The sequence below is a fragment of the Adiantum capillus-veneris genome, chromosome 11, assembly GCF_014529385.1.
Source record: "Adiantum capillus-veneris isolate H3 chromosome 11, ASM1452938v2, whole genome shotgun sequence".
Classification (NCBI taxonomy): domain Eukaryota; kingdom Viridiplantae; phylum Streptophyta; class Polypodiopsida; order Polypodiales; family Pteridaceae; genus Adiantum; species Adiantum capillus-veneris.
In genome coordinates this window covers 146,409,686-146,420,529 of record NC_140941.1, presented here as the reverse complement: position 1 = coordinate 146,420,529, position 10,844 = coordinate 146,409,686, and the positions used below count along the sequence as shown (strand labels likewise).

The window sequence follows — 10,844 nt, the reverse complement described above, 5'->3', positions numbered from 1 at the left end:
AAAACTAGCTCTAAGTGCAAGGGTGGTGAGGTGCGGTCATGGTATATCATCGATGCATGGTTAAACGCTTCCAAAATGGTGTTTTGGGATTATTTTTATTCATTAATTGACATTCCTTGTACGCATAAACATTCATCCGTTACCCCTATGTGTTGGCTTAGTTGGACTGCAGCATATATAGTTAAAACTCCAAGTGTGAATATTGGTTTAGTGAAGAATATGGTTTATGGTAAGGGCTGAAGATCCCTTGTGGTATGGTTGTAATTTTTCTTGTGGAAGCTGGTAGGACTCTTGGATTTATTTTTTTGGTTATGGCTAAGGTGTCAAAATTTTTGTAGCCATGTTATGTGCTAAATTTGGTTTTGCAGGATGGATTACATCACCTAAATTAGGTTGAGTGATCACCCATGTGATGAGGATTGAATTGTGGTTTATGGTTTTGAATTGGAATTGCAAGCTGGTTTGATGGTTTGCGTTAGAGGTGTAAGGGTAGAGACCTTGTACAGTCTGATTGTCTTGGAAAGGATTGTCTGTGCATATGCAAGATGCTATTTTGGTTGGACTCATGTGTTATGTTTCTCATGAAAACATCGATACAAGATTAGGATCAACTACATTGCTTAGTTTTAGATGAAAGGGTCAATGGATAGGCGCTTTGTTGGATCAGGGGTGTTACCTAGCTTCTTTTTTGTTAGGATCATCTACATGATTAGTGCATTGGTGGTTGAATGACCTACACGTCTCATGGGCTTGGCCTAAATACTTGCTATGGCACCAAAGAGGCATGGTGCCTAAACTGGTATGGTTGGTGTTGATTTCCTATCACCTCCTAGAGTTTGGATCCTTTCAGATTTTGAGATCATGGAGGGAGGCGAAGCGGCTCGGCTTTTGTCTGGGTCAAATAAGCTGGAGGTGTTCTAGCTCACTCCTCGCAAAGTTAAATTCTCTCTATGTGTCATAGGAGCACCAATTAATCCCACACAGGGTCCAGTGCTTCTACGTAGTCAGTTATGATTTTAAAGATATGGTAGACCACATTTTTATATGCATTAATTTAAGGTTTTCTTATTTCATTTAAATGGGGCAGTTTAAAGATTCTATTTGGTCATTCTCATGTATCATCTATACACTCTATTTCCCCTCCATTCTCTCTCTCTCTCTCTCTCTCTCTCTCTCTCTCTCTCTCTCTCTCTCTCTCTCTTCCCACAATGCGGTGTACACACATATTCACCCTCCACTTGGTCATTTCCTTGAGTATGCTTTCATTAATACACATTCAGTGTTAGTACTAGCCACTAGGTACCGGGTATTGAGAACTCCTCCCTATGTTATCACATTTGCAACTCTAATGTATATTGTATAAGTTTTGCATAGACCCTTGGGGAGGGGTACCTCTCACATAATGACATATATTGTCCTATGTTGAAGAAGTCTTTAGTGGGGGTTAGTTACTTTGTAACATCTACATATAACTTTGCTCAAAATGTGCGGGTTCACCCTTTAAAACATAAGCGTGACGTATTCTCTATGTTTCACAAGTTTCCTACACTTTTTGAGAATCGTTTACTTTAAAAGCTTCAGGAATTGATGACTGATAACGGTGGGGAATATATCTCAAAAGATCTGATAACTTCTGTACGAAGAGAGGGATTTGATGATAGTTTACAATGCCCTACACACCTACCCAAAATGGAGCAGCTGAGCTATGAATTGCATGATTCAAGAGCGTGTTACAAATATGCTTTCCATGACAAATTTGACACAAGGCTTCAAGTGAGCCTGAAGCTATATTGATAGCGGTTCACATTATCAAAAAATTGCCTAGTATGCAATTAAATACAAGATTCTAGACATTGTTTTCAAAAAGTGATTGAGGTCTCTATCAATTTATCTATGTTGTCTTTGTTTGTTAGTGATCGAAAAAGCATTAAAGGTGCACTAGTAACTTCTGAATTTTTTGGGGCCCTCCTATCGCAATTTTTAAACATGTGCTAATTAGGCTTTGTACTTTCCATATTGATGCCATTGGCATGCCTAGTCGAAGGTTATGCGCATGATCCCCAACATGCGTTACCAACCAAGTCATGCTCTCATCCAATGGAGCCACATATGGTAGAGCATGTCAGTATTTGTTGATACTAATCACAAAAAATCTTTGACTTGCCCTCACCTGAAGAATTGCTCGCTTGCCTACCCAATTGCCCGTGGAAACAAGTGGCATTGAATCCCTTTTTTGCCAATGTACAAAGGATAAGTGATCCAATGGCATGTTATGTTTCATAGACAATATTTTAACGAGTAGGGGAAACGAGGGAGCTTTAGAGAGAGATTTCTCTAATAAATGGATCGATAGGTAAAATTATTGGAAAAGCTCTCTCCATTTTGTTTTGGTTGGATTCACTACTCTCATGCAAAAAACCCCCTCCACCACTCCGCACATACTCCATATAACTTCTATTTCCCAATTTCTCTTCTCTCTCTCTCTCTCTCTCTCTCTCTCTCTCTCTCTCTCTCTCTCTCTCTCTCTCTCTCTCTCTCTCTGTATTTCTATTTTTTGCACACATCAAGGGCCATATTTCTCTCTTACAATCCACGGAAAGGGATACATGAATAGAAAAAATCCACTTAACTACAAGATCACACAAGCCCAAATATCTCTCTCCCAGTTCACGAGAAGGATTACAGGAACAGAAAAAATCTCTAACTCCAAATGCGCATGCCTAGCATATATATCTCTCACAGTTCATGAAAAGGGTTGCAAGAATACAAGAAAGCCACCTAATTACAAGATCAAAAAAGTTTGCATATCTCTCTCACACTTCATGTAAATGGTTACAAGAGTACAAACAATCAACTTCATTACAAAATAAATCCACTTGAGAACAAGCACAACTCTCTATTCAAAAGCACTAGTGTGGCCAGCTGCCTTCGGTCGCCTCTCTCTCTCTCTACCTTTATCGGCACATCTCTCTCTCTCTCTCTCTCTCTCTCTCTCTCTCTCTTTGTGTGTGTGTGCGCGCCCAGTTCCGCCTATGTTGTAGAGATGCATGGAACACCATTGGACTCAACAGCTACTGATACGTGGCCGCGGGGTGCACGCGGGGGGGGGGGGGGGGGGGGGGGGGGGGGGGGGGATTATTACCCTCTTTATAAATAGTATAGATGAGTATCTACACCTATGCACGAATCCAAAGTGTATTCAATTGTTGGCTATGTCAATCATTGGTTTCTCTTTAAGTCAAAACTGGCCAGCTCCTTTTGTCTTGGATGATTGTGAGACATGCACACACGAAATATAAAAAACTGTAAACACAACAATTACAACTACTATTCATGCAGCACAAACTTGTGTTCTTTGCATGTTGTGTGACCATTTATAATACACTCATAGGCTTATGTGTTCCTAGGAGAAAGGGTCTTGCTCACGTCTATACTCACGTTAACTATGACTTACCAAATAGTTTCATGAGTCATTCGATTAATCGTTAATTGAGAGAGAGAGAGAGAGAGAGAGAGAGAGAGAGAGAGAGAGAGAGAGAGAGAGAGAGAGAGAGAGAGAGAGAGGGCTCATGCGCATTCTCACCGAGTGGGAATTGCAATTCCTTTCTGTCTCTCTTTCTCTCTCTCATGTGGGCGTGCAATTCACTAATACCCTACTCCGTCAGCCAACTATCATCTGCACCGTGAGTTCAAACATCATTAGACCAACTCTGAAGTCATCCTAATCACCCTCACCCTCACCTATTGAGTGCTTGAAGACTTACACATGTAGGCCTTCATCACCACGCTAACCTGTCTGGTGCAAACTTGCAACAACTCTCCTTGACAAACCTATTGAAATTGCTAGCTCATTGAAAGATAAACATCAGTCTCTCTCTCTCTCTCTCTCTCTCTCTCTCTCTCTCTCTCAACATCAAATGACCCGTACATGTAGCAGACGGTTAGCAGCTCGAAAGGAAGGAGGTGTTAGAGAGTTGGAAGGCACTGTTACTACATGGGTATTTAGGGTCGTTGGGGCTCTTGGGCAATGAGAGCCTCAAGGCTGCCTTCTCCGCTATTGCAAAATGCCACAAGCCACAGTCTGTTGAGAGAGGGAGAGAGAGAGAGAGAGAGAGAGAGAGAGAGAGAGAGTATACATGTGTCAGGCGCATAATAATTGGAGAGATTGATAGCGTGGAAGAGCAGAGACAAATCAGGAGGAGAAGGGATGGAGGAAAAGCGATTAGAGGAGGCTAGTTGGAGGAGAATCATGGAACGTGGGAGCAACAATGGTGTGGGCCAGGGCTTGCCAAAAGCCTTTTTTCTAACCGAATCAAATAAGGGCCAACTTAAAAATATTCCAGTTTCAGGTCAAATTTTAAAGCATTTGTGGGTATTTACTCTAAAACTTGTAAAATCTGTCGGTACCTACTCTAAAGCATTGCCCGTATTTACTCAAAATCTAGCCAAAAATCTAGCCAGAGGTTTCAATTTTAGGCGATTAAAATACACTAAACCCCGGCATTTTTCAACATTGGTGTGGGATTTAAGGTCCCTCGAGGGGCGTAGTACTCTCACAACCTGCAACTCAAGGGGGTGGCATCATGTAGTCCGGCATGGTGAAGGTGTGCTAGTGCAATGGCAAGGAAGATAGATACATGCGATTCAAGGAGAATCACGCATATGTAAGAGAGAGAGAGAGAGAGAGAGAGAGAGATTGTTGCTGGCATGGCATGATGATGTGGCATCGATTGGTGCTTGGTTGCTACCTCGTCCGCTCCTAATGCCCAACGCGCGTAGCTAGCTTGTCAAGTATTTTAGACTGCTCGCCTTCATGCAGGTCATGATCAGCAACTTGTACCTTGTCCCCTCATGTTGCCCTTGGATGTACCGCAGCTAGCTCATTTGTGCAATCGGCATGACCACCTGCTACAGCTTCTCCTGGCCTACATAACGCTACCATTTATAGAGTAGTGAGCCTGACCTTTGACATGGTGAGATTGGCCTCCCAAGATGCATGGAATACGAGATGACCAGATGGCCAACTTGATCTCTCTCGAGTCTCAGGTATCACATAGGTAAGAGTTCCTATGATGTATTGCAGAGGGGCATTAAATTGCGAGAGTTGAAGCCCATGAGATGAACGCCTTGCCCGCCACTCCTTGTCTCTGTAAGACTTAAGGCTAGAGAGAGGTATTCAAGCCAGCGTGTGCACGTCCATACACATGGGGAGAGAGCCGAGCGCTAGCGCTCACAACGGTAAGCGCCAAAATCTCTTAATCATCTCTTCTCTCTCTCTCTCTCTCTCATAATATGTCTGAGTTCAACTCTCCTCGTCAGATAGATCTTTAAGGTCTCTTGGGATAGTTTCCTACGACATTGAAATTCTCTTCTTCTTCTTCTTCTTCTTTTCTTTTGGGCGCTAGTGCCAAGCTAAAGACAATCATCTCTCTCTCTCTCTCTCTCTGTCTCTCTCTCTCTCTCTCCTTACTTTGCAAGGTGACGAACACAAGATCGTGGGATTGCCTTGGGTTAACTATGTGACCATTGGACCCATCTACGAGTTTGAGTCCCTTTTAGGGAATGTATGTGGGTGCTTATGGTCCACTAGCAGCCAAGAAGGAGTGTCAGAAGACACCTTCCATACCATGGGAATCCAAAGTGCAAAAGATTTAATTTTCTAGTGGCTATAAGTCAATGCTCATAGGGCAACTCAACTAGATTGGTCAATTGAGGATTGAACCCTATGTTGACGGCTATTAGTGCTAAGTTTTGAAGGTTGAATATGATTGGCTAGTGATTATTGAAATGTTGCGACGATTTGTCAAAGTATAGCAAGATGTCTTTTTACATGTTATGTTTTTCATTGAAGGGGTTAGGGAGCACACCTGGAACAAGCCAACCAGATGAATTTCATGTCATAACTTGGGTTTGTGATAATCCTTGATAGATAAACGTAAAAATTACCAAAATTCCCCTCTAATTTGTGAAAATTCCCAAAATACCCTTTAATTTATTTTTGTTGGATTGTTCAAGGTTTTCTCATCTTTATTCTTTTTTTGACAATTGAGATCCGTTTTTGAGTGCTTAGCATGTAAATTGACACAAAATACCTCGAAAAGGAAGGCAATTATGCCTTAAATAATGAAGCAATTCATCTCCACAACCTACAAAATCAACTTACATTTTAGTTTTAATAGACAATCAGTCTTCTTATGAAAAGCTACAAAAAAAATTATATTTTTGAGAAATTTGTTCTCACAACCAAGGGTATTTTGGGAATTTTGGAAAATTTGAAGGACATTTTGGGAATGTATGACAAAATATGGGGATATTTTGCAAATATTTGAAATTTGGGGGGTATTTGGGGAATTTCCACAAATTAGAGCGATAAAAGCTACAAAATTTTTTTTGAGAAATTTGTTCTCACAACCAAGGGTATTTTGGGAATTTTGGAAAATTTGAAGGACATTTTGGGAATGTATGACAAAATATGGGGGTATTCTGCAAATATTTGAAATTTGGAAGGTATTTGGGGAATTTCCACAAATTAGAGGGATATTGGTAATTTTCCTATATAAAATTATAGCTACTATCTAGAGTAAATGATTAACATAACGGACCCCATGAGCTTGGAGAGTTCCGAGACAATCAATACAATGCATTTGCAAGGTAGACCTCCATGCAAGAGATTAGCTTGTACTCTTCTACATCTCGTAGAAGCCAAGGACAAACATCTTTGCATAAGGAGACAATTATCAAGTAAGATAGGTCTTGTCACGGTGCAGATGACAGTTGGCTGATGGCAAACATCTCCTCTGCAAAAATAGCTCAACTATCACCATACGACATAAAATAGAATTGTAATTAAATTGTTTCGATCATATCACCTAGTGCACACATTCAATTGTATGGCACAAACTGTAACTGCTAATTTTATATTGTAATTCTCTTTGTGGGAATTCATGATTTGAGAGAGTGGTTTGTGTCTTCTTGTTCTTCTGCTATGTGCGAAGCATATTTTTTGGTTAGTACATGTTAGATTGAATGCAAATACATCTAACATGTTTTGGTTAGTACATATTAGATGCTGATTTAATATGGTAATTCTTTTTGGAGAATTTCATGATTTAAAAGAGTGGTGTGTATCTTCAAGTCCTACCCATATGTTAGATTGAGGATTCAATTGGATTGTGAAATAGCAAAGAAAGCACCCTCCAAAAAGCTCTCTCCAACGAGTGAGTGGAAAGTTGTTTTCCTACAAACACTACTCTAGTGAAAGGATTAGAAAAACTCTCTCCATTTTCATCCCCTAATTTAACTTGACCATGTATTGTAGTACCATATTTGGTCTATGGGGGAGCCCTCTAAGGGCATTAGCTTCCCCCATACACCCTCTAAAAGTGTTTCTACAGGGCCCTCAAGAGTGTGCCTCATAACTTTTCCTAGCTTTGTGGCATCTTCATCCAGAGAATTTGGTGGTACCATACATTGTAGGTAGGGGGTGCATTAACCACCCCCTACATCAAAAGTATCACCATTTCGATGGGCTCCAAGACTTGAAAAGTGTGGTTCTAGGAAAATAGAAGAGGATGAAAGACGCTTGCAGTTCACCTTTGGTGTCATATTTGAAGGGCCCTCCAAAAATAAGGTGCGTGCGTGATCATTCCACACTCAGGGTCAGTGGTCTGCATAGTACTCAACGTCATGTCGACCGAGGCGAAGGGGAAGGGTGCGCCTATGTGTATGCCTTTGCTGGAGAAGGTCCAAGAGGGCGCCCAGGTGGCCGAAGAGAGCCTGCTCTGCATCGACTGGCTGGGCCGTCCTGCTGGGGCAGAGCGGGGTGGCTGAAAGTGTTCAATCTGCATTATAGGTAACTAATTCTTTGCACGGGCCTTCCAAACGTCTCATCGACATAAATCCATAGTATTATACACCCCAAAGGGGACATGAATGGAGGTGTTGATCGCTGTTGAGATGAGAAAGATGAGCCTTAATATTGCTGAGGCAGCAGGAAGGCCCGGTCTGATAAAATGCGTGATGTGGACCTTTCAGGAGTTTCTGCATTTGGAGGCCTGTCTTTTAATGGCATTCTCTACAATCTGGTGCTCTACTTGGTCCAGGTATGTGGCAAGAACAACGCAGAAGCAGCCAACATTGCTAGCAATTTCGCTGGCACTGCTCTACTTTGCTCCTTTTTCGGAGCATTCCTGAGTGATGCTTTTTTGGGCCGCTTATGGGCTGCAGTCATCTTCCAGAGCCTCTCAGCCTTGGTGAGCGACGAACGCAGCCTCTCTAACTTTTCTGTTTTGCCCTGCATGTGATATTGTGCTCCACACTCTTCAATTCGATCAGGCCACCACTAGGAACTTACACCCTCATGATGTGTTCTTGTTTCGGGGGCGGGGGGGGGGGGGGGGGGGCTTGGCTGTTATGCCCACTTGCATGTTTATGACACTTGTTTCATGTTTGCTTGGCGCAGTCCTTGGCATTAACAAGCACAATGGTGAGTGTCATAGCAAGCGGTCCAGCCACGGCCTTGGAAAGTTCCTTGTTCTTTCTGGCACTCTTCTTGACGGCCATTTGCTCTGGCCCAGTTCTTGCTAACTTGCTGGCATTAGGGGCAGATCAGTTGAGCTCAGCAGAAGAGAAGCAAAAATACTTTTTGGCGTTTACCGTGATGTCAACAATGGGGCAATTTATTGCCGTATCGGTGGTAATTTATTTAGACAGTGAGGGTCTGTGGGGTTGGGGATTTTGGATGTGCACAATAGCATCAGCAGCTTGTCTTGCAATGCTTGCTATTCCATTAGCTCGGTTCCCACAGTTCAAATCTGTTGGCAATCCATTTCTTCGAAGTATCCAGGTACTTGTGGCCACATGCAGAAAATATTCAGTTTCTCTACCCAAAGACCCATCTCTCCTCCATGAAATTAGTAAAGGCGAGCTTGATCCTGGCTGCTGCAAATTGCGACACACGACCTCCCTCAGGTGGGTCTTCAATGATTTGTTTCGTCTATGTGGAAACTTTCCAATCACTGGAGCTTTTTTACTGCATTTTTAACCGTGTTTTTTAATTTTTTTAAAAACCTTAGGTTTCTAGACAAAGCTGCTGTGGTGGTGGAGTCATCGACGGGCGGCCCTTGGCATCTGTGCACAGTAAGTCAAGTTGAGGAGCTGAAAAGTGTTTTGCGCGCCATGCCAGTGGGAATAGCAGTGATTCTGGTAGCCACTGCCAATGCACAAGGGAGCAGCTTGTTTGAAGAACAAGCCAATGCGATGAACAGACAGATATTGGCATCGTGGTTAGCCATTCCTTGTGCCTCGCTGAACCTTGTGAGCATGGCAGGTTCAATTTTGACCGGTATTGTGGTTGCAGCTGTGCCTTGGTCTGGACGAAGATTAAAAAATTCTGTGCAGATGCAAGGAGCTGCTCTTGTGTTGGGTGCCATGGCCATGCTTGTAGCTGCATTGGTGGAGAGCCATCGCTTGCGGGAAGTGCGGAATACCACAGGCTTTGCTTGTGGGTGCGGCCTTAAATTTGGCAAGGCAACTTCAGGGGGGGCTGATTTCTTCTACACTCGAGTGGCAGCTGCGACGCGCACAGTGGGGACCTCCTTTCTCTACATCTTCCAGGGCGCTGGCACTTATCTTCTCGTCACTGCCCTTTCCACCCGACAACCTTCTTCCGCTGGCTGGATCGCCACCAATCTCAACGAGGGCCATCTGGATTACTTCTATTGGCTGCTCATGCTCTCGCTCACTCTCACTCTTGCCATCTTTTGCCTTTTGCCTGCCAACACAGGGTAGCTGACGTCACATTCAAGCTTTTATTTAAGAACCTTTACGTAGGGCCCCGGTAGGGGAACACATTTTCATGGATTAACCTTTACCATGATTTTTACCATACTGGCACCATTTTTGTGAATGTTGGCCATTAGACTCAAAAAATTAAAATGCCTTAGGCGGGGCCGACGATGGACTCCCTCCGGAGGCGCATCCAGTCCCTCAGATCGCAGTCTCAAGAGAGACCAACCCTCCTGTCCCCTCTTGGGGGGGTGTGGGGGTGGGGGTGGGAATGGTGGCCAGTTCTCTTTTCGTATGTCAATGCCGGGTCTGAGCGGCATATGGGGTTGAAGTGGCAGGCGACTTTTGCATGGTGGCAACGCTCAACGCGGGCGACTTCTTATGATGGAGCTAGGCTCTCCTCAAAAAGCTTAGAGGTGTTGGAACTGGTCTTCTCCAGATTTGGTCTGTGGAGTGGTGTTGCTTCATCTATGTTGTGGCCCTCAGCTCGGTGATGGAGACCTCAGGCCCCGCCCTCTTTCGGCTTGCTCATGTTACTCTTCGTTGGGGGAAGTTGTCTCAAGTGGCAGTTGGGATCTTTTCCTGAACAACCACTGTAGAGTAAGGTTATCTATGGCTTTCATGTTTGGTAGTGTTGCTCTGTTGTTATGATTCTATATGGTATTCTTTTGGGATTGTGAGATCCACTCGATCAAGTCTATCGGATTGCTCCCTTCTCACATCTTCTCTTGGAATGAGTCAAGTGTTGAGAATCCCACAATTCATCACTGCCCATAGATCTGGAGGAACATCTGTCTCATTCCTAGGTTCTCTCTCAATATCAAAGACTTTCTCTGACTCCTCTTGCATTCTAACATGATCCTGATCATCCATGAATCTCATTATTGGCCTTCTACCACGTGGAACTCTTCTGGATGGCATGGTGAATTTCAGCTAACTCTAACACCAACTGGGAGATAGTTTGTTTGTCAAGTGCAATTTAGCTCAAGCCACCATGATCGCCAAAATGGAATGAGCTTGTCACTTGTGACAGCTATTCAAGGTTGGTTAGTTAGAGT

General features: G+C 43.3%; 1 protein-coding gene across 1 annotated transcript; it reads left to right on the top strand.

Moving 5' to 3' along the window:
* Positions 1-7,562: 7,562 nt before the first annotated feature.
* On the top strand, positions 7,563-10,481 carry LOC147448176 (protein NRT1/ PTR FAMILY 8.2-like). The gene is made up of 5 exons (XM_086524030.1): positions 7,563-7,852; positions 8,035-8,056; positions 8,103-8,252; positions 8,462-8,970; positions 9,075-10,481. The coding sequence occupies exons 1-5, from the start codon at positions 7,572-7,574 to the stop codon at positions 9,787-9,789; spliced, it is 1,677 nt and encodes a 558-aa protein (XP_086380156.1). The 5' UTR covers positions 7,563-7,571; the 3' UTR covers positions 9,790-10,481.
* The last annotated feature ends 363 nt before the right edge of the window (positions 10,482-10,844 follow it).